The sequence below is a fragment of the Gekko japonicus genome, unplaced genomic scaffold (genome assembly GCF_001447785.1).
Source record: "Gekko japonicus isolate JY-2015 unplaced genomic scaffold, Gekko_japonicus_V1.1 scaffold19, whole genome shotgun sequence".
Lineage (NCBI taxonomy): Eukaryota > Metazoa > Chordata > Lepidosauria > Squamata > Gekkonidae > Gekko > Gekko japonicus.
The window spans coordinates 271,101-295,311 of NW_015164664.1; the positions used below are offsets into that span (position 1 = coordinate 271,101).

The window sequence follows — 24,211 nt, forward strand, 5'->3', positions numbered from 1 at the left end:
CTTTATAGTGGCAAATGGATAAACAAACTTTGTGTAATTGCAAAGTAAGGGCACACGTTCCATCATCCCTCCATGTCTTTTTACCCCCGTCAGTCTTTAGCTGCCTGGTCTGTTGGAAACCAGAGGAAGCCATTGGAGCTGGATTAATTTTCCTCCGCAAAACTTTTGAGCAGCTTGCAGCTAGGTCAGTATAATTGTTATGAGAAGTCATTGCCTCCTTTTTGCCAAAGCTGTTCATTAAAGAGGAGACTTTCTCCAGGAAGTCACCTATTTCTTTTACAGCATTGATAGTAAAGTTTACAGTTCTTATCATTAGCTTTAGCATATCATTTAATTCAGGAGGAAAACACTCAGCTTTGAAACAGCTGGTCTCTGTTTTCTTAATCTCCTCTTCAGTTACAGCTGAACCTTTTTTTGACTTCATGCTCTCATTTAACTGTTCATTATCTGCAGAGGTTGTCATTTGTTTGTCCCCACTGTTTTTTTGCTTACTCTCCCTGTCTGCATCTTCTGCTAGGGGAGTGAAAGAATTAAATACAGGAATGGCAAATGTATGTTCTGACTCCACGGGGAAGAATTCCACTATTTTGGTTTGCTTAGAGGCAGGGAGAGAGAGTTTGTCCTCTTTATCACCATCACGAAGGCGTTTCCCCGCACCCATTCTCTGCAGAGAGCTGTTAGTAAAAAACTCACCACCTCCTCCTCCTGATATCTGTACTTGTGGCTTGAAAACTCCGGTCCAAACAAAACTGCTATGGAAGAAAGTCACTTGACTGCAATATGTCTGATGAGCAGAGAAGACAAGCATTCATAAACATCTCCAATGTTGTCAAACAATTCGCTCTCCTTGTCAACAAGCAGGTCCTGCTGGCCACTGTCAAATGAAACTGACTTCCGTGCTTAAGCCTAGTAGTGACTCTGTCCTTCCCTGCTTGGCAGTGGACCATTCAAAGAAAATCTCCCTACACATCATTCACATAGTGGGCCAATACAGTGTCACAGCAGATACACTAAGCAGGGAGGCAAGAGCAGACCACAAATAGTCTCTTAACAACCATTATTTACAGACAGTTTTCAAAGAGGGGAGACAGCTGTTGCAAAGCCATCACCACCCTCCAGCCCTGGCTCAGCAGGTGAAAGCCAGTTGGCCATTCCCAGCCCTCCAGTATTGCCTACACTCTTAGAGCACTGTAGACAGAGGCTGAGAGGAGAGCTACAGGCATGTCAGGGTCTGCCTGGGCCCTGGCCGCCAACTCCCAGCTGGACGTGTCCCTCCCAGGTCAGAGCACCCACTTATGGGCTGCCTGTGAGGGCCGGAGCCGAGAGACGTCGTCTAGAGGAGCAGGAGATTTGACCTCAGCTGACGGGGTGTGCAGAGTGGCTCGCCAGCCGCTCTTACCCGTCCCTGGGTTTTACTGGCCTCAGCACCGATTCTACGGTGGCACAGGACTCCCTTCGACTCTCTCTCTTCTGTCAGGTCCTTAGCCAGTCCCAGACAACATCATTGGCCTTTCTCCATGCTCCGCTTTTATTACCCCCTCGGCTCCCAGCACCCATCTTGCCTCCCGGCCCTGCTCCCCTTTACATAGAACCACGCCGAGCCGCTTGCGCCGGCCGCGCCCCAGTGCTCCTGCTCGCCCCGAGACCTTGCCTGGCCATCGGCGAGCGGCTGCGTCCCGAAGCCGCGCACCGCTCCCCAGCCTCCGACGAGGGTCCGCCCCTCCCGGCCGCCTCCCCCGTGCGTCGCCTGCTGGCCCCTGCCAGCTCCTCCCGTCGCGTTCCGTCTCCGTCAGGGCCGTCGCTGCTGCCAGCCCGCTGCATTCCCGCCGCTCCTCGCTGGCCCGTATCAGCCAGTTTAGCCGCCCTCCGTCTTCTCCCGGCCTCCGCGAGCTCCGCCGTCTTCCTCAGTGCTCGGGTGAGTCCTGAGGCGTCCCAGGCCAGCTCTCCCTCTCTCTCGGCTCCCGGGTGCTGGCCGGGACAAGGCAAGATGGCAAAGTGCACGTCTCCTGGTCCCAACACTAGCTGCTTGCTGATAATGGAGATGCACTGTTGCAGGACTGACCCTGCGTAGCTGGCTGAAGGTTTGACAATTAGGCATGCGGCTATAAAGCTGCCCAAGAAAGGCTGCTGGGCAAGGATGTAACACGTACACTATACGCTGACATGCTGTCACTGCCTCGCATGGCTAATCCCTGTTACTCTGACCCCGGACTGAACAACTTCACTCTGTTGAATCTCTGATCCTCTGACCTGAATTGAGTGACACTGTTATGCTGAGTTTCTGGAGCCCTGACCCTGGACTAAACCACACCAAACTTCCAAAACTGCTGCTAACCACACTTCCTCTGGCCAACAGAGCAGGGCATGGCCATCAGATATATGGAGCCTGCCAGTCAGTACAGAACTCTTTAATCAGGTTGCACACTGTTGCTGCGTTAATTACTCTGCCAACACATACTCTGCATTGTGACCAGTGTTCCCTCTAAGCTGAGTTAGTGTGATCTAGCTCACAGTTTTTTAGCCTCCAGCTCACAGATTTTTGTCTTAGCTCAGGAAGGATGGCTCCAGAGCAAACTAATTTATGCAGTAGCCAAATCGCTTGCTCACAACTTTAATGTCAGTAGCTCATAAAGTAGAATTTTTGCTCACAAGAGTCCACAGCTTAGAAGAAGCATTGATTGTGACCCTCCATTCATAAACACAAAGTGGTTCTTAGTCCAAACATTATCACATATCACATATCAGAGGACATAGTACTGCCAGTATCTTTCCAAGCACCGTTTCCATAGAGGAACAAACTCTACATACTCTGGATGTCAGAAAGACTCTACTCTTTTATTTGAAGCATACAAAAAGTTTTAGGAAAGACAAGAACTTATTGGTATGTTTTGTTGGCCCTAATAAAGGGAAAGCAGTATCATCTCAAACTCTCCATGGGTGGTGTCGGCATACTCAGTAGCTAATGTGCCTTGCCCTTTTCCAGCCAAAAGTCACTCTACCAGAGCTCAGGCCTCTTCAGCCGCCTTTCTTGGCAGGGTCTTAAGTAAACGATATTCACATGGCTGATATCTGGTACCATCCACATTTGCGGGGCATTACTCCACCAATGTGGATTCCACAAAAGACGCAGCTGTGAGGAGAGCAGTGCTAGAGTCACTTTTTTTGCTGACCAGCCCACGCCCACCTTCTCGGTAAGTGAGTCTGCTACTCTTCCATGTGGGACTGCACAGAAGCTGCAAAGATGAAAACAGATTTGGCACTTATCTTTAACTGTTATTCATTGAGTGGTCTTCTGTAAGGTATACATTGCTTACCCTTTTCCCACTGTGGCCTGCTCACTGTGAGGGCCTATCTTGTCTATAGCAGTGAAAAGAGAACTGAGGGAGGCATGTTCTCCATCACGTGCCTGTTTGGGCAGGAAAACACCAGTGCAAGATGGGGGGGTGGGGGTGGAGCACTCCTACTGCTTCAAATCTTCCAGGAAGCTTTAGACTCCTCATCTCCAGAGCTGGCCTGCACCTGCACAGTCCCATGTGTGCCTGCACAGAAGATAGGCTTACCAAGTACCTACCTCGAATCGGTGGGGGACACATACTTCTTGTCAGGAACATTCCCGCATGGAAAACAAATGCACCACACCATGCCGTCGCCCAGACATGATGCCAGCACGCTGGGCACGTAGCTGGGCGACGCTCTGGCAATGGAGCTGGAAACTCGAAGGTACCATCGAGTTTCCAGCTCCATTGCCAGAGCGTCACCCAGCTACGTGCCCAGCGTGCTGGCGTCACATCTGGGTGACAGCATGGTGCAGCGGGGGTGGGTGGGTGTTACACTGAGGGATGTTCCGGCCGGGAACCATGTGTCTCCCGCCAATTCGAAGGTAGGTACTTGGTAACCCTAACAGAAGACCGCTTGATGAACAACAGTTACAGGAAAGTGCCACCCTGTTTTCTGTATGTCCTTAAACCTGGGGCAGAACCACACATTACATGCAGTGCTGTGATCCTTTTTTACCACTTTTTGAACAGAACTCAGCTTGTGGAACTATAGTTTAAGGAGACCCATGCTGGAAGAGATAGGCTATTTCATCCTTTCTCCCCATGTTTTCCTGAAGAAAAACACTTCCTCTCACATGCCCCCAAAGCTGTATTTGGCCATACTGTGAAAAATTTATGGCTACACATAAGCTTTTCCACTGAAGCTAAAAGTAATTTGGGGACGGCAGTTTTTAGTAGAGATATAGAAGAAGGGGAAAGTATTAATAACTTTTCTCCTCCTGTATCAGTTTCCCTCTATACTTGTAAAAAATAACATGGTAAAAAGGATCATGGAACTAGAGATAACTGTTAGGTTTTCAATTTAGAATACCTAACAATAACAAGCAGGTTTTGGTCTTTCCAGGCGTCTTAGATTGTGACCGATTCTGCAAAAGCAGTTGTTGCGCCCTCGGTCTCCCGTTTCCCCCAGTTGTACTGCTCAATTTCCACTATTTGCTGCGCGGCCGCATTTTGACCTGCATCTCCCCCCAATTTCCCCCGCATCTTCTTGATCCTTATTTTTTAGGATCAAGAAGATGTGGGGAAAATTGGGGGAGATGTGGGTCAAAATGCAGCCATGCAGCAAATAGTGGGAAATTGCGCTGTACACCCAGGGGAAACGGGAGATCAAGGGTGCAACAACTGCTTTTGCGGAATCAGTCTTTCTCTTTAGCAGCTCTCTGTTGACTTTCCCATTTTAATTCACGGTTATCTTTTAAACACAACAAAGATATGATCTTTTGTAGGATTTCTGCTGTTGGAAGGGTATGCAGATTTTCAAATTACATAGAATACTTCATCAGGCAGAAGGAAATGCCTCCAGTTGATGGGTTTTTCGAACACCTGGGGAATGAGATGCTTATCTCTGGACTTGAGTTGGAGCAGAGATACAGACCCATGATCTTAGCAGAGGTTCACTGTATCAATGGCATACTAGCAGCATAGTTAATCCCACTTGCCTGATTGTAGTTATTACTGTCATTATATGCTAATAACTGTGATCAGGGAGTGAATAACATGGGTGGTTTTCAGCTACACCACTGTTATTTGGACATATATTTGGAAATGGTGTGGTATATTTTTAGTTATTACATACATCACAAAGGCATTTATAAGGCCTTCAAGTATGTGACTGGATAACGATTGCACTTCCTATCTCTAAACTAATTTGTATTAGAGTGTGTCTCTGAAAATGATGCATTTCTCCTCTCTATCTTTCCTAATGCACATAGCCATTTCAAACCATGTGAGAACTGTTATGCTTTCCCCTGTGTAGCAAATAACAATAATGTGTGGAGGAGAGCTAAACACCCCCTTTTCACACCACAGCCCTGATCTAAACTGGGAGTTCCCCTGTGGCTGATGTTTAAGAAACAACCCAACATGGGAGATCTTAATTACAAGTCTTCAATCTCATATATAATTTGGCTCCACATCAAATTGTAGAAATCAAGGGTGAGATGCAAGTAACATCATGCATATACATAGCAATTTTTTCACCAGAACTTGTTTTAGTTAATCTCTTCCCAGAAATAAATATGTAATTGGTGCATAAAATCTAGGAAAGGAAACAGCAATTTAAGTGAAAAAACAGCTTTTGTTCTTACACAAAATGCATGAGTCTGAAGTATAACTGAACAAAGTAACCTACATTGAGCCAAAATACTACTATGCAGTTACAGCCCTAGTAATGAGAAAAATAACATGTAGAATAGAATAGAACAAGTGAGAACTGCAAGGACTTTGTGGAGGCAACACTCTCCCCCACTATGTCTTCTTTCCCATTCCTAAAAGCCCTCATAGCCTCTCTCCTGCTTTCTTCTCCCCTTCCTACCCAACAACCACCCTACTTTTATCTGCCCTTTGTCTTTAGGTTTCCCCCTCCCCCACTCTACCTAGGAAAACTATGGATCTTCGACGTGGTCTCTGTGCTTCACACCCATGGGATCTAGTGCACACGCGTTGGATCAATCGGTATTGTAGCAAGCTCTTAACGGATTTTCACGCCCAGACCTCGGGCATGCACAGGAACCCCACCGCGCATGCCCAGAGGGGTGGGAGCGGACATCCCGCCAGTTCCTTTCTTACCGCTGCGTTGGAAAGACCTTTTCCTCGTTGGTCTGATCGGTTCGCTTTTTTGGCTATTTGCCTCACGGCTCTTCGGATTTTTTCCTTAGTTTCTTTTTTCTTCTTAGTCTTCGTCTGTTCTTTAAAAATAATTTAAAAAATTGTTTTTTGCTGAGGGGGAAGTTGCTGGTTTACCTCAGTTTGGCCTTCGGGCACCCCCCCCAAACCCCTTCTTTTCTTCCGATTTTTATTTTTTATGGAGAAAAAGTGGGGATTTTTTAACCACTGCAAGGGTTGCGGCAGTAAACTCGCTCCTCCTGACCGCCACACCCTCTGCATTTTTTGTTTGGGAGAGTCTCACCGACCTGAATCTTGTCGGCACTGTGCTAGGTTTTCGAACCAGACACGAAAAACCGAGCTGGGCGCCTTAAAGTGGCGCTACTTGAGTCGGTGTTACAGCCTCCCTCAGTGATGGAGTCCGAGAGACCATTAACATCAATGGCTCCAGCATCAAGGCCCTCCTCTGACATCGGCCAACCAACGCCGAAACCACCGGCATCGAAGGCGCAATCCTCCGCTTCCACTCCAGTGAAGAAGAGGGCCAAGTCAAGTAAGGAGCACAAGTCCACAAAAAAGGGCTTCTCTAAGTCCCTAAAGGTGGCAAAGAAGGGGAAGGTAGCGGTGTCTGCACTGGGTGGTGCCCCTAAAGGGCCTCCCGCTCCAACGGTAGTATCGGCATTGGAGCTCCATGCCACTCCGCCGATACTGACCATTCAGCTCCTGGACTCCCCTATACAACAGCTGGAGTGTCCTTACTCTGATATCTAGACGGTGGAGCTCCTTAGTCGTCCCATGGATGCAGAGCCCTCTCCTTCCCCGTCGTCGACATCAACGGTGTCAGAGGCTCCCGACATCGATTCACATTGGAATCGACATACCTCTAGCAGCACGCAGCGTCACCCTCCACGTCTGCTTCTTGAACCTGTCGATACCGAGTTTATAGGGACCGTTCTCAAAGGCAGGCTAATGCTTTGTCTCCGAGACGTACCCGATCCAGAAGTCATTCCCCCCAGTCTTTCTACCCCCCCCACCTCTGTCTTGGGACCAATGCCAGCTGAGGTAGCTCTATTGGGGCTATCCACCATCCATGCCGTGGTTGACTCCAGCGGGCTATTCTGACTGGGATCGTTACTCGACCCACTCTGCCCACAGATCAAGGTCACCCTACAGATCTAGACCTTCAGCATCTTTGTCTCGTCCTCTGGCCGACGATCCTTCCCACCATAATCCGGAACTCAGTCATCCTCCCAACCCCCAAGTCGTTCCACCAAAGATTTTAACCTGTCAAACGGAAGTCACTGTGGTCCAAATTCCAGATCACAACTCCTCTGATTCTGCGGAAGAGGATTCTGATACTGAGGCCTCTGAGGCTCACACCTCCCCTGACCATAAGTCTCCTAACCAAGCTGTCGCAGATGATCTATCTATATCCCCATCTGACAATCTCACTTCCTATGCAGACCTCGTCAAGAGAATGGCCCATTCTCTAGGCCTCTCAGTAGTTCAACAACAAACACAGGTTACAGATGCCGTCTTCGATATCGTGCAACTGGATACCTCCACTACCATAGCACTGCCCATGTCTACAGTCCTTTTACAAGCTGCGAAAGCACCTTGGGACAAGCCTTCATCAGCCCCAGTGTCAACAAGACGCCTGGACCACATGTATAGAGTCCAGGAGACTGGAGCCGAATTTTTATTCTCCCACCCTCAGCCAAACTCGGTGGTTGTAACATCCTCGTCCAAGTCCAAATGAACACACTCTGCTCCTTCTGACAGGGATAGTAAAAAAATTGGACACGTTTGGGAGACGCTTCTACTCCATAGGAGCGTTGGGCGTGAAAACCACAAATTACTTCGCCTGCATGAGCAGGTATCAATATACTCTGTGGGAAAGGTTCTCCGAACTCCTGACTCACCTCCCTAAAGACAAGCTTCAGGCAGCCAGAGTTATTCAGAAGGAGGGCATACCGATACCATACTCCAAGATATGGATAAGAGCATAAAGGCTTCTCGCGCTCTAGGAATGTCATCCTCCACGAGGCAACAATATCGCCCTCGCACTTGGTCTTGGCCCTGGCAAAAGCGCACTCCGAATCTCAGTCTCCTGACAGACAATGGAGACCACATATGTCTTCAGGAGGCCAAAAACCCACCTTTCAAAAACCCAGGTTTGGATCTGGTCAACAATCTTCCCGCACTAAGCAGGCAAAGTCCTCCAAGCAGGGCTGTTGACTTCCTTCCCACCGAGTCAGCTCAAACCCTTCCTTCACACCTGGCATCATATCACCACGGACTAACGGGTGTTGTCCATCTTGACCTGAGGCTACCGTATCCAACTTCAACCAGTTCTGAAAATACAGTACATTGGTGCCCAAATAGATTTCAACAATTGCATGGCTTACCTGCCACAAGACAGAGCGGCAGACATCATTTACCTAGCCAATGTCGTCCGTACCCAGCTGTCAGTCACGGCTTTCCAAATACAGAGGCTACTTGGCCTTATGGCCGCAACTACGTCAGTCCTGGTCTTTGCCAGATTAAGAATGCGTCGCCTACAACTGTGGTTTATCCTCAAGTACAACATACGAGTCTCCTTACTTTGGTGGACTGTTCCTTCCAATCTCTTCCAGGGAGCACCTTTCCATCGTCCATTACCCCAAATCACCCTAACCACAGATGCCTCCCTGTCGGGCTGGGGTGCCCACATGATGGGTCTTTGTGTCGGAGACAAGTGGAACACTCACGAACACAAACGGCACATAAACTTCCTGGAACTACTTGCAATACAGTTCGCTGTCACGAGTTTCCTACCAATGATCAAGGGGAAATGTGTTACGGTCCTCACGGACAACACCACTGCACTCAGTTATGTCAACAAAAAAGGGGGCACTTTGCAACCTTGCCATCCAGTTGTGGGATCTTTACATCGCCCACGACATCTTCTTAGTAGCCACGCACATCCCAGGACACATGAATGTGCAGGCAGACCATCTAAGTCGAGCAGGACTCAGTCTCCATGAGTGGGAAATGAACCCAACCTACCTTCTACCACTCTTCCGCAGGTGGGGAGTTCCCCAAGTCGATGTTTTTGCCACCAGAGCCAAGGCGGCAGGGACCCACAGTCTCTAGGGGATGGTCTCCTCTATCCTTGGTCCAGGGAACTTCTCTACCTCTTCCCTCCACTACCCCTGCTTCTGAGAGTAGTCCGCAAAATCATCAGCGACGGAGCGGACTGCATCCTGATAACCCTGTGGTGGCCGAGGCAACCATGGTTCTCGACCGTCCTCAAATTGTCAGCAGGGATCTACCACCAATTTCCTTCGGCACAGGACCTCCTCTTCCTGTCCGACTCCCCTCTCCTGTACCACGACGTGCCACGGATGAAGTTGAGAGCCTGGAGAATAATGTCAATGGCTTTTCCACCCGCGTAGCAAATGTTTTACTAAACACCAGAAAACCTACTACGCAAAAGTCGTACCATTACAAATGGCGAAAATTCTGTTCCTCCTTGGGTGACGATGCCCCTCGAGCCACCTCCGTAGGCCTCGAGAAAGTTTTCCAATTCCTCCTGTCTCTAGCTGACTTGCGACTTTCTCACTCCTCGTTAAGAGTTTATTTGGCTGCACTTTCAGCCTACCATGTTCAAGTTGACGGATGCACACTGTTTTTGCATCCGCTTTTGAAACGTTTCTTGAAGGGACTGTTGCACCTATACCCTCCCATACAAGGGAGCGGTGGCGCAGGCAGGTAATCTATGCCTGCAGGTAATCTATCTACGAACAAGATTGTTCAAGTCCCATCGTGGCCCAGGTGAGCTCCTGGCCCTTGTCCCAGCTCCCGCCTACCCAGCGGTTCGAAAGCTTGTGAGTAGATAAATGGGTACCTACCTAGCTGCAGGGGGGCACCCGCCTTCCGGTGGAGCGGCGATGGAGAGGAGTAACGGTGTCGGCGACGGGGCGATCCGGCGATTCAGCGAAGAATGGCGGTGTATCTAACATCGAGCAGCAAGTGCTCCAAGGCGGGGACTGGCCCAGAGACGTGACGAAGCGATGGCACAGCTCGGCCGGAGCCTATCAGAACAGGCCAAGGAAAGGAGGCCGTCGCACAGTCGCGGAACAACAGAACTGCCCAGAAGGAGCCGCTGCGGAGCCAAGCCAAAAACAAAAAGACACCTACAGCGCAGAATCAAAGGAGAGGTGATCCGCTGTGAGATCGACAAAGAACCGGCAGGGTGCCTGTTAGGTATTCCCCTCCCGCCAATACTATGTGGCCCTAGTTAGAATTGGTAATTTGCAATGTAAACCGCTCAGAGAACCTTTGGGATTAGAGCGGTGTAAGAAATCGAAAGTATAAATAAATAAATAAATAAATAAAAATAAAAACTCCTGTCGTTCCCTGGGACCTTCCTCTAGTTCTTCGTCAGCTCACGAGGAAACCCTTTGAGCCACTTGCAACTTACGACCTAAAATTCCTGTCGTGGAAGACGGCCTTTCTAGTTGCTGTGAGGCGAGTTGGAGAAACACTGGCTTTCAGACATGACACACCTTGCTTGTCCTTTTTTCCAGACTGTGCCCGCCTCGTACCTGACATCTCGTTCCTGCCAAAGGTGGTGTCAGAATTCCACCTACAGGCAGATGTCCTCCTCCTGTATTTCTTCCCGGCTCCAACATCCTCAGAAAACAGACTGTTGCACACCTTGGATGTGAAGCGTGCGCTCCTGTTCTACCTGAACAGAACCCGGCCATCGAGATGTGACTCCCAACTGTTCATCTCCTACACACCAGTAAGGCTGGGGACTCGCATCACGGCTCAGCGCCTCTCAAAGTGGATTGCGGGGCTCATCCGCCTCTGCTACCTGATCGCCAAACAGCCATTGCCTGGCCGTATCACGGCCCATTCAACCCGAGCTGTTGCAGCTTCCACTGCCTTCCTCCACGGAGTGCCCCTGACGGACATTTCCAAAGCCGCTACATGGGCTACACCTAACACCTTCATAAGGCACTATGCCCTAGACGTCCGTAAGAACTCTAATACCAACATGAGACGTCGCATTCTATCTTCGGCTACGCAGTAAGGACCTGCCAGCACCCTCCTCCAGGTAGGCCACTGCTCGCTAATCTCCCATGGGTGTGAAGCACAGAGACCACGTCAAAGATAAACATGTTGCTTACCTGTAACTGATTATCTTCTAGTGGTCATCTGTGCATTCACACCACCCGCCCTCCTTCCCCGCTGCTGTCAGCTTCTACATTTTCCATAGGGATTGATATGCGGCGGTAAGAAGGAACTGGCGGGATGTCCGCGCCCACCCCTCTGGGCATGCGCGGTGGGGTTCCTACGCATGCCCGAGGTCTGGGCGCGAAAATCCGTTAAGAGCTTGCTACAATGCTGATCGATACAGCGCGTGCGCACTAGATCCCATGGGTGTGAATGCACAGATGACCACTCGAAGATCATCAGTTACAGGTAAGCAATACCCCCCCCACTCTTCCCCCTCCTGTCAACCCCCATGTCCTCGCCCTTTCCCCTGCCTTATTCTCTCCTTCTCAGCCATTCACTAAGCTGCCTTTTATCTGCCTCCCATCTTCAGCTATATTATTTATTTCATTTATACTCCACCTTTCTTCACAGTAGAGACCAAAGCAGCTTACATTATTCTCCTCTTCTCCTTTTTTCTCCTCACAATGATCCTTTAAGGTAGGTTAGGCTGAAAGACATGGTCCTTTTATCATTTTTGGTTTTTTAAACCCCCAGTTTTTGTTATTGTTTTATATTTCTCCATTTCCTGCAAACCTGGGGCCCTTTTCAGGTTTGTAGAAAGATTTGTTTTGCCTGTTCACAGCTCCAGTCACCAGATTTAAGTATCCAAAGATTTGGCTGATTGCTATTAGTTTATGGACTAGCAGTGGAGACATGCAAGACTTGCAGGACAGGGAATCCCATCCCCCCCCCCAGTCCGGTGTGGAGTTCCCGGAGGGGTGCAGCTCACTGGAGAGGGAGAGACTATGCTGGCTTGCCTGGAGCTGCTCTGGGTGAGCTGCAGAGAGCAGCAGCAGGGGAGAGTCTCTGTGGGGAATTTAACCCTTCATGTATTTTTTAAACATTTCAGATTTTTATGCACACTTGGGGAGTCCCCCAAATGTGCAGAAAGATCTCTTTAGCCTCCGTGTGGCCCTGATCTGTGGATTTAGCTATCCACAAATTGAGGCCATGAGGAGCTATTAGAATATGATGATACAGTCTGATATTTTACTATTTGGTACCCTTCATTCAATATATGAAACATCTGTGTCAAAGATCACCGTAAAATAGTAAAAAGCCCAGTAGCACCTTTAAGACTAACAAACTTTACTGTAGCATAAGCTTTCAAGAAACACAGCTGTCTTTGTCTTAAAGGTACTACCGAGGTTTTTACTGTTTTAAAGCAACAGACTAACACAGCTAACTCCTTTGGATCAAAGATCATTGTATTGCAGGAACACAGCATTAAGAGATTTTAGCTGCTGTCCTAAGAACGCTGGAATAACATAGGGCTTACTTCTTAGTAGACCTGCTTAAGATTGGTCCCTTTGATACTGATTTGTTATATATTACTCCACATTTGCTAAATGGTAAAATACCTTATTCTGGCTTAGGTACGTTCTTAATGGCTTAGGTACCACATGATGCCTACTCTAGTCAAGAGTAGTGTTCTTTGAAGAGATTACATCAGGGGTTTAGTGTGTTACTGACCCAAAACATGCATATACCTTCATACTGAATATTTGTTGTAAAGAAGAATTTCTTTGCAGTTGATGGTACCCACGGGCCTTAAGAAAATCAGCTGAAAACTTCAGAAACCAGTGAAGGGACTGTAGCTCAGTGGCACAGCTCCTGTTTTATGTGTAACATAAAAGCTGTCGCTTTGAAGTTTATGTAATGTATTATATGTTTTCTATTTCATTGTTCTTTAATTGATTAAACCAGATTTATTCCAGTATTCATTGTATTATACTGTCTTTATTGCAAATTTTTATACTGTCATATGCCTGGAATCCCAACAAGAAAGGCAGATAAATGAAGTAAGTAAACAATACATTTAAGGCTCTTGGCTGCTGGGAAAGAACTTTGTCTGGGATCGTGAAGAGCCAGTGCCATTCAGAGAACATTGGCCTGTAGTCAGATTTAGTATAAAGAAGCTTTATATTATCCATTATTATTATTATTATTATTATTGACTTGTTCTTGTATTGTCTTAGCTTTTGATGCCATTGTAGCGATGGGGAAGTCAGCAGTGCAGCTGGATACACTATTAACAGATGGCGTCATGGCTACCAGCCTTCTAAGTTTAACAGCCCAGATTGCCTTGGAGGTACCAAAAAGGGTCAACTGAATAGTTTATTTTTAGATTTGGGGTATCCTTGACTTTTATTTCTTTCTGAATTTGCTCTGGTCTGACTCAGCCCAGGTTACTCCAGAGTACTACTACTTCATTTTTAATTTGCAACACTATAATTCAGTGGTTTCTCTTCAGATCGCATCGCATAATTCAGTTTATCAGTGGTTCTTTTTTGATGCCAAGTAATTCTTTTTGAAACAAGTTGGCTGCCCTGGTAGCATCAAGGATTTTTAACAGAGGTCTTTTTGTATCAATTTGCCTAGAAAAAAATGCAGCATACATGTGCAAACAAAAAATGTACATAACAATTACAACCTTAATAGTGCAATCCTGTGCATAGTTACTCCAGTCAAAACCAATTGAAATCAGTGAATTTAAATTGGAATAATTCTGTATCTTTCTTAATAAAATCTTATTCTCATGTAGAGTCTAACTAGCATTTCTCCTGCACATAGATTTCCTTTATGTGCTGTAGTCAGACCAGTAAGAGATAACTGTTATAATTGTGGGCATCTTTTATATATCTCTGATAAAGAAGTCTGTGCTGGTATATTGTAAGGACATTTTCTTTAGCCAACACCTGGTTAGTATTTGGATGGGAGACCTTAAAGGAATACCAGGGTCATTATGTGGAGGCAGGCAATGGCAACCCACCTCTGAATGTCTCTTGCCCTGAAAACGCCCCGAGGGATTGCCATAAGTCGGCTGTGACTCGGCAGCACTTTCTACCACCACCATGGCTGTCTGTAACATAAAGTCATTGTATTTAAACACTTTATGGTAAGCCAAACTCAGATTAATTCAGTAGTTCTGGATAGTATTTTCTGGTCCAGTTTTTGTTAAATTAGAGTATACTTATAATATTTTTAGGACCCTCTATGTTCCATTGTAGGTTACACTTTAAGATTCCCTTACTAATTTGGTCATATCATTGCTTGACTTTGCATTACAGAGATGAAATTGTATAGTTTGAGATTCATATTATGCCTAAAATGATACAGGGACTACTTGTCCTTTACGTTTAGTAATAACTATATTTCGTTTCGTCCCCAGAATGAGCAACAGTCTGTGGCTATTAAAGCCTTGGAGTTGTTATCTCAGCTCCTGCAAGACAATCAGCAAGCACTTACTGCTTTAAAGTGAGTTACAATTTATGTTTACATTAATGAAATTAGTCAGTTTAAAGTTATCAAGTGATGCAGAGATATATTAACTTTATCGAACTGATTAATTTCATATTCCTTTTAGTAACAGATGCAGTTGACTGAATGGATTAGTCATATGTGAGTCCTGGCTCATAATACCTCTAGCTGCTTGTGATACCAGAGTTCCATAATTGGAACTCCAGAGGTGTATTATGTTCCTGAAATGCAGCCACATGGTGAATGTGTCATTTGGATCAGAACCATAGGGAAGGACAGGGACTCTCCACTCCCTGTACACTATTCCTTGATCAGAATTTCCCCTTACTTCCATTGGCTGCTTTGTCTTATTAGGCAAATGTCTTTTTCACTATTAAGCATAAAGTAGCTGGGGGGTATGTCCAAATTGGGGAAATGGGGGGGGGGGGTTTAACTCACTACTCCTTGTCAGTACTGAATCCTGATCTAAATCAAGCATCTATTTCTGGGCAGAAATTAACATCTGATATTCCAGTCATGGAACTCTGATGTTACAAGTACTTTGCTCCTTAGCTTGTATCTGGGCAGAAACTACAATACATTTTGACCAAATTTTAAAGATATACATGATTCCCGTTCTTCTGAATTTACATGCACCTACACTTAATGGTAGCTAGAATCCTTCTGCTGATGTACATCATTAGAAGAGTACTCACATACTGGAATGGTGCAAAAAGGGAGCGCTCAGTCTTGATGAAAATTCAAAGGAAAAATTAGAGATCTTGAAGAAAGGCTGGTGCTTTGACTAACAGGATTATTTGTGCAATTTCTTTTGCTTACAGATGTTTGATTCGACTTGTGTTGTCCAAGATCACAGTGAAATCTCAGGAGGAGATGTAAGTGCATTTCTTATAACCCTTGTTATCAACTTTGTACAAGATATATGTGCCTTGAATCAGTAAGAAAGATAGAAGTATGTGTGCATAATAAAATCAATAAAACATACTCCCCTTAAAGCTCTAGCATTCTGTTGTATCTTGGACTCCAGTTTCAGATCTCACTTTACATATTGACTCACTGTTGAAGCCTTGGACAAACACCACTGTCTGTCAGTTCCTGCTCTTCATCCATATGGTGAAAATTAAGTGATCTTCCTCACATGACTGCTCTAAAGATGCAATGTAATTGTAAAGCATTTGTAACAGCAGTTAAGCACTTTTATAACTGCCTTTCTAACAGCAGTGGGGGGTCAATTTTCCTTTTTTCTATAGCATTTAGTTCGATAACTTATTCCATTTTTTCCTCCATTTGTTAGAACGAACGATATGGAAACCCTTCTGACATATTTGACTGCAGGTACGTAGCTGTATTTTCTTGCCTCTTATTGACCCTAGTAAGTGCCAGCTGAAAAGGGCCACCTATTCCAGTTCAGTTCCATTACAGGTACTTACCTACCGTAGTATACACTTAAAAATCTCAGGAAAACAACCTATCTAAATTTTTACTCTGCCTGGAATTATAGAGCTTATGATTCTTTCCTCATCCATTTTTTTTACAATACCACTGTTAGGTTAGGCTGACTAAGAAAGACATTCTCCACACATTAACAGGCAAGGATAGTTTCTTCACTGCAGCTACAATTGCCAGTAGAGCACTGCTGCAATAAAGCTTCCACATGGCAGATTCCTTGCTCCCCTGGCAGTGGCCATTCACCTTCCACCCCATACCACCAGGGCTTTTTCAGTTTTGTTTTGTTTTTAATTGGCCAACTGAAGATCCTTATATTGATATATATAACAGATGTGCAACAGGTTCTGTGAATTAGTCTTTAGCCCCTTTTATTGACAAAAAAATTCTCTTTGCTTTATAGAATTGCAATGAAAGCACTAGAGATTCATTTTAAAGAAATCAAAGCTGGGAAGTCAGAGAATCTCTTACACATAGGGCTTTCCCACACACTCAACTTACTCCTGATTCTTTGTAATCAGTTTGGGCACGGTTCTTCCACACATTTGCCTTCTCTGTGCATTTTCACAGTTGTGGAGACAGTTTATTTACTTCCGCATGTGCCTTCAATAATGAGGATTTTCAAGGAAGGGTGCTATTGCCATCCGTGGTGCCATTGGTGGCATCACAGCACGCTCACACCTTATTTAAAAAATGGCTTCCAGAAAAACATTGGGGTAATGTGTGGCGGAACAGGCCTGCAGGCTCTGGTTCCACCCTGCCCTCCAAGATTTTCTCAGCACCCGGAGAGGCTTCTCTCTGTCTCTCCAGTAACCTGCCACCACCTGACCTTTGTAGGAATTGTCTGCGGGGAGGGTCAGGACTCCCAGCTTCCCTTCCAAATTCTGAGGCCTTGCCTCTGTGTCTCCCGCTGCCCAGTGCCTGGTCACCATGGGGACCATTTGCTGCCTTGTGTGCCCCTGGAGGAATAGCCACTTGCCAACTGCCTGCCTTCCCCCAGGACTCCTTTTAAAGTAGCGTGTCCAGGATGGTAGAGGCTATGTGGTACAGAGAATCACTGACAGCATCCAAAGTATTTATTAAAGAGAAAATGCTCACAAGCATATTTTTAGCGCAGCACCAGATTGAACAAGGGATTGAAAACAAATGGGTAAAACACAATTCATCTGTCCTTCTCTCTATACATGTCCTATCAGATGTTAGAATATAGGACAGGCTCTGTAATGATTCCTTGTTTTATGTGTGTGTGTGTGTGTCTTTAAAAGTTTGGTTGCATGGCTGTGTGATGGACTAGAGTGCTTGAAGAGACAAGTGTGGTGTGATTGGTGATTGACAGAGAGGGGGAGGGGTTTTAGAAAGTGTTTCTGAGTGGATGAATGGGTATGTCCTTCAGGAGGGACAGTTACAGTTTAGACAGTTGATGAAGACAGTTGAGGAGTTAGTTCTGAAGTCTGGGAGAGAAGCAGTTTTGTGTGTGCTTAGGAGTTATTTCTGTGTATGAAGAAAAGTTGAATGTATATGAAACAAGAAAGTAAAGTTAAAGAGAAAAATAAAAAGTCTGAGTGACAGGCTAAAGTGAAACAGTAAACGTATATGGCTTTAAGGAAAAAAGTGTTACAAAGTTACATGCCAAGATCCCTGACAGGGAGAGAGAAAAGTGTGTGAAATATCAAAGCAATTGTTTAGTATTTACCCATTCCTAGTTACAGTGTACTACCATATTATTTATGAATTATATCAATAAATCTACTTTTATTTAAGATACCAGTTCTGAAAGAAATACTTCCCAGGACCACATTAGCACCTCGAAAGCCTAAAACCTCGACCTACCTACCCAGTGATAGAAACAGTATAGTATACAGGTTTGGAAAGCCTTACATTTCCTGGTGGCAGCCGGATATACACAGTAAAACAAAACATAAAGAACACTTTCAAGGGAAACCAGACCTCCCCAGATAAGGGGTCGTCACAGGCTCCTTAGTTTAGGAAGTTACAGATCTCTACAGAATTTTCTTATCTTGAAGCTTCCTTCAGCTCTTCAGGCCAACACAGGGCTAATGGCTGCCTCCTCCAGACCTCAGTTAAGAGCTCTGTCTGCTCTGATAGATTCAGCACAAAAGAGTGCTTCCTTCCTGCTCCCCTGAGTTTTATCACCTCTCTTTTCCCTCCCACTGATCTGGTCAAACCAGGTCAAGGAAGGTTTTCCTAATGTCTCCAGAAATTTCTTCCTGAAATCCTTCTAGTCTTAATTCCTCCAAGTCTCTGTTCTGGGCGGGGGGGTGGGGTGGGGATGGGACTGGCCCATCCAATTGTTTCTAGCTAGATCTGTTAGCACTTCTTAAGAGGTATCCGAAGCGAGCCTGTAAAGCTATTAACTGACTTCCTCCTCCCTGTTCTCTGCCCAGAGAGAGAGAAAAAACTTTTAAAAGTCAGAGTGAAGGTTTTGCTCATTTCAAATCTCCAAAGAAAAAATGCATTTCTTCACATAATGTTATAATGAGATTCAGTTGCAGATTAAAAAAAAGAAACCAGTAGCAGAGTGAGAAAATGGCAGCTGTAGAGAAACTGACTGCCATGTAGGCAGGCCTGGGAAAATCCAAACTTTTCCACCCAGCTGCCATCCAGGCTTTACTACAATTTGTCCCAAAACGTCAAAGCAAAGCAGGTTTGGGAAAAATCAGGAAAATTCTGGAAGTAGCACAAATGTAGCACAATGCTGTGTGCAAGTAGGAAAACCCCCCACTTCCTAACAGTGCTGCACCTAGGGTAAATTACCTGGGTGGAAATGGCCAGAGTGATTGAGCTTCATGGCAGAGTGGGAAATTTGAACTCAGGTCTTCTCAATTCTGGTCCAGTGCTCTAGCCACTATACCACACTGGCCCTCTAGAGTATTTTCAGAGTGTTTATAATGCATGCAGTTTATTGGATGCTACATGTTCCTGCTCTAGCTCTCCAGAGACTTGACGCACCAATTAGAGAAGAAAGCAAGACACTGGACACAGGAGTCAGTGAAGCTCACTGGTTCAGGAAGATAGGTAGGTGGCAGTGTTGGAGTTACAGGGAAAAAAGGCCATTTAGAGAAAAGACTGAAATGTTTCCACTTCACAGACTGGAATCCAAATCCTATCCTGCCAAAAAATTCGAACTTTGCATCGTGGCTTCATTTTTAACTAAGCAACACTCTTGAATCTTTGACAACACAGCACTCTAGATGACCCTAGTTATTCATGTTCATGCTCATGTTCATGTCCATACCAGTATATAGTACTCTCAGGCAACGCGTGATACCTTCTTGTTGCATCATTATCCCTTCTGTTCTGAAGCTTATGTTAGCCTATTTGTCTTGTTACGCTGTTAAAATTCTGCGTTGTATGTTACTTAAATGTTGAAATTCTTTTGTTTGCACTTTTTGTTGTTGTTGTTGTTCAGTCGCACAGTCGAGTCCGACTCTTCGCGACCCCATGGACCAGCTCCCGCCAGGCCCTCCTGTCTTCCGCCGTCCTCTGAAGTTTGCTCAATTTCATGTTCATTTGCACTTACACTTAAATAAAATAAAATAAAAAAGAATATAAATCCTAGTGAAGCCACTCTGTTGACAAGATTGAAATCTTTGTTAATGCAGTCTTAATAACACAGCATGCAAGCTTACTTTCCTGACCAGACCAAATGCAGTGGACCATTTCTTGAACTAGTATGATGAACAGTGTGGATCGTCTCACACATTTCAGATTTGTGAGATCTGCACACATGGAAGTTGGATCAGCCACTGATTTTGTGTTATGAACATTTACTCCACATTTACCTCATCTGCATTGAAAGAGATAAAATACGGTCATATGGATCACACAGAAACAATATAATTGAGGGTGTGTGTTCCTGCTAGTGTTTGAAATGTTGCATTATACTGTGAATATGTGTGTTGACAAAATTATCAACTATTGACACGAAATAACTGATATAACACTGAAGCTTAGCAGTCATTTGTTGGCTGTTTATGCTAACTGTATGTTTTATGTTGTTGGAAGTTACTATTGAACTTACATTGTCTGTTGGAATAGACAAAGCTTTGTATTAGGAACAGATTGACTGGTTGGTCAGTTTTTAATTCTGGTCTTTCTTCTCATTCTCCTTATGAGCTTGGAACTTGGCTGTCCAATGTGAGAATTGCCCAAGAGCTATGAGAGATTTCTTTGTAATCTCATTCAAGGTATGTGCTTTTGCCAACATTCCTTCTGTGTGCTGTGATTAGTTTTTTAAATTACAAATACAGCTAGAGTTCACAAGGAATCCTCTTTAGAAAATGTCATTTGGCACTCAAATAGTATGAGCTTGTTAGTTATTTATGGTGCACTGTTACAGAACTGGGTCAGAGAAAACTTATTTGTAATTAAGGGGAAGATGTCTTATAGCAGTTTGACAAGGTTGCCATTGATACAAATCTGGTACTGGTTTTAGTGAACCCAAATTTTCATTTCATACAGTGAAGAGGTTCTACCAAGCTTTAACTTTGTACTATGTACTTAAATTAGTACATAGTATCCAGTGTGCCATCATGGAGTGGTTATAAACAAAATAAAGGCTGAACACAGAGATGCAAAGCAGGAGTCTGTGAGGGATATAAAAACCACTTGTGTATTAATCAACTGTCATAATTGCTTAGTGGGTGTCGCATCAGTGGATGCACAATAAACAGTATGATTCACTGCCAAAATCCCCTTTGACTAGGAAAAGCTTTTGGCAAAATGCAGAAGTCAGGTTGTTGGGCTTGGTTTCACACTGCTCAATTGTCAAGTAGCAGCTTGATATAGGATGGAATATTGATCGCAGACCAACCAATATCTTTGTAGTAGCTCAGTCTCCTGGCAAACTTGCTGTAAGTTCAAATCTTGCTTTGAATAGTAACAAGCATTGCTGAAGCTAAACAGCTTCCAAAAGAGGCAAGCTGTGTTTTAATAAGTAGTCTGAGCTTTCATTACACCATTCAAAGTTTTCTCTATTCATACTAGTTGAGATAAACATCTGAATTTGAATGGCACAGAGCTGACGACTCTTTCCTTCTTCCACTGTTACAAAGCTGAAGTAACTTTGATGAGATCCATAGCATCACCTTGTCATCAGAGAAACTGAGACCACTGTCTGGCCCACAACCCTGCTTTGGAAATGAACCCAGTTTTCCAGGAAAAAATTGATATTCTTAGCTCAACCTTTGCAAAATATCATTCCAATATAACTTTGCCACTTAACTCTGGAGCACTCACTGTCAAGGTGGTATCGCCCTAGAATCTCTCCTAGAATCATGACAAAAAGAATTTGATGACATTCCCATGTTCCTCAAATATACTTTGGCAGGAATGCCAGTCTCTCTTTGCTTTGATATAACTGTGTTACTGCATGGCTTACAGATGAGGGACCATATCTGCTGTAGCAATATGAAAAAAACTGATGATGTAGCTCCTGGGAAGAGCTAGGAATAGGCAAGGTAACACCCACTCTCTGTTTCTTTTCAGTCGGGGCCTGAGCAGAATGAGAAAAAGGCTAACGTTAAATGAGAGCCAGTTTGGTGTAGTGGTTAAGTGCGTGTACTCTAATCTGGGAGAACTGGGTTTGATTCCCCACTCCTCCCCTTGCAGCTGCTGGATGACCTTGGGCAAGCCATAGTTCTGACAAGAGCTGTTCTCTCAAGGACAGTTCTGGAAAGAACTCTCTCAGCCCCACCTACCTCACAGGGTGTCTGTTTAGGGAAAGGAGTTTGTAAGCCACTCTGAGACTCCAAGTGAAGGGTGGGGTATAAACCCAATCTCCTCCTCCTCCCCCCTCCCTGGTGGCAGATTGAGAGTGGGGAGAGTGTCCAAATAAGGAAGGAGGCGTGCTGTGAGATGGCCCACTTTGGGTGGGGATTACTCCAAAGGATATGTTCTACATTGTTCTACTATGGGGTCAAGCCAGGTGAGCGGTTAAATTTTGTGGGGAAACAGCATCCAGATACCCTGCAGAAACAGAGGTGGGAAAATGAATTGACAGCTGAACAATCTAGAATTTAAAAGTAACCCAGTGATAATAAAAATACAGGGTGACTCAAAAGAGGGAGGAAATGTTTAATGCAAAAAATGCCACAACGCATGACAGCTGTGAGCATGGGGTCACTCAATGAATCAGGTGGTGAGTCTGCAGCGATTGTGATTGTGGAAACAAGAAATGGAGGAGCCCATAATCCCAACTGTTGCGGGGCACTCTGCAAATCCTCTTGTCTTAATGGGTGTTTTTTTTTAAGCCCCCAAAGGGTTTTTTTTTTTTTTTTTTTAACAACTACAAAAACTACTACAGAAAAACAGGGAAGGGACTACATATACGGGATAAAGAAAAAGAAACCCACATCTAACTAAAACCCCAAGAAAGAAGATCTTCATTAGCTAAGTTACATTTAACCTTCTTCTCTATTTAGCATTGAACACACTGAGTCATTGTTAACAATATCTTTTCTTTTCTATCCCCTCCCTGTCTAGCCACAAAGACCCTCCCCAGCCATCTCTCTTCATCATCTTCTCAGGCACAATTCAGAGTCCTTCAAGCCTTTTTACTTCTCTCTTCCACGCCTTTTCCGAAGTTTATAAGGACTCTTTGGGGCAGCCGCCCCCTTTTTATCCAGTGAGTCCTCTCTGGAATAGTCAGAGTCCAGCTCGCCACTAGACTTGCTGTCCTCTTCTTTTTGTTCCTCCTCTGTTGTCCCCAGCTGAATCTTCAGAAATTCTTTTGCTTTTAAGGCAGAATAAATCTTCTCCTTTTTATCTTTCATCTTGAAGGTGACTCCTTCCGGATACAGCCATTTATATCCAATTTGATTGGTCTGAAGAAAAAGCACCAGTTCCTTCTACTTCTTTCTACGCTGCCTCACTTCAAATGGAATGTCTTTAAGTGTTCTGACCACACTTTCTCCCACTCTCAAGGGAGTTCCAGACACTGCTTTCAAGATTGCATCCCTCACATGCCTCTTAGAGAATCTTACAACAATTTCCCCTGGCAGATTATTTTTTTATATATATCTAGAATATGATCTATAGACCACATCCATTTCGTTTAGCAATAGCTCTGGACTCATTTCTGCCACTGGGGCTAGCAGTTCACACATCAATTCTCTGAGGCTCTCTCCTTGTTTTTCTGGTATGCCCTGAAAGCGAAGAACCAAGTTGGCCTTATCCATTTGTACTTGCAGCATCTGATCTTCCAAGGATGATGTGTTTTCTTCCAGCTTTTCCACCTTCTTTTTAACTTTTTTCGTGGTTGCTGTCACCTCCTTTATTTTTTCAGCATCCTGTTTCATGACTTGAATCATTTCTCCCATCTGCGTTTGAGTTGCAGTGATGCCTTCTGTCACCTTCACCATCTGTTCTTTAAAAGTGTTCAGCTGCTCCAGCAGAGGGCGCATGCATTCAGCTACAGCTTTAGCTGTCTCGCTAGCCACTTCCGTCCGAGGACTCTCTGGTCCCTTTGTTTTAAAAAGTCTGTCCTTGTCCTTCTTCCCCGCCATTTTATACAATTGTTTACTTTTCTGGATTACACGAAAGTCTCTGAATAAGCGCCTGAACGTTAGATGCCTCTCGGGTAAGTGCTTCTAGACAGGTCTCGCTGCCTTTTTCTTCCGCTCCCCCCCCTTTTGCGTTTTTCACAGTTCGTTTATAGGCGTCGCGTGGGAGGCGTCCCCCCCACCCTTCGCCTCCTCCGTTTAGCTTTTAGGGGTTTGGGGAGCTTCTTTAGTTAAGAAATCGCTTAGGCTGACTCACGTTCATTGCGGGTCTTCCGACCTCGTTCTTTGCTCGTTTAAAATGCTGGATCTTCTTCGCTTGCCCCAGCCAGCGTTGCTTGTGCCGTACGGCTCCACTGGAACAAAGAAGCACCTCGATTCTCGGGCATTCCGCCCTTGAAGAGGCCGCCTCTTTAAAGTTCCCTGGCCCCTGGACTCTCCCCCGAGCCCTGGGGGGTCCACGATCCTGCGTGGCCCCTTCCCCCGGCTGGGGCACAGACCGATCCCGGGAGGTCCGGGAAATAGGTCCGCAAGTGCGCCGCCATCGACCGGAACTCG

At 45.2% G+C, this 24,211-nt stretch overlaps 1 protein-coding gene across 1 annotated transcript in view; it reads left to right on the forward strand.

Annotated features, from left to right (window-relative positions):
* The window catches only part of TEX11 (testis expressed 11), an 86,669-nt gene that overhangs the window by 26,044 nt on the left and 36,414 nt on the right, over positions 1–24,211 (forward strand). Inside the window, exons 16-21 of the mRNA XM_015408925.1 lie at positions 13,406–13,518; positions 14,599–14,684; positions 15,509–15,562; positions 15,982–16,022; positions 19,083–19,169; positions 20,271–20,341. Coding sequence (XP_015264411.1) covers positions 13,406–13,518; positions 14,599–14,684; positions 15,509–15,562; positions 15,982–16,022; positions 19,083–19,169; positions 20,271–20,341 — 452 coding nt within the window. The remainder of the gene's footprint in view (positions 1–13,405; positions 13,519–14,598; positions 14,685–15,508; positions 15,563–15,981; positions 16,023–19,082; positions 19,170–20,270; positions 20,342–24,211) is intronic.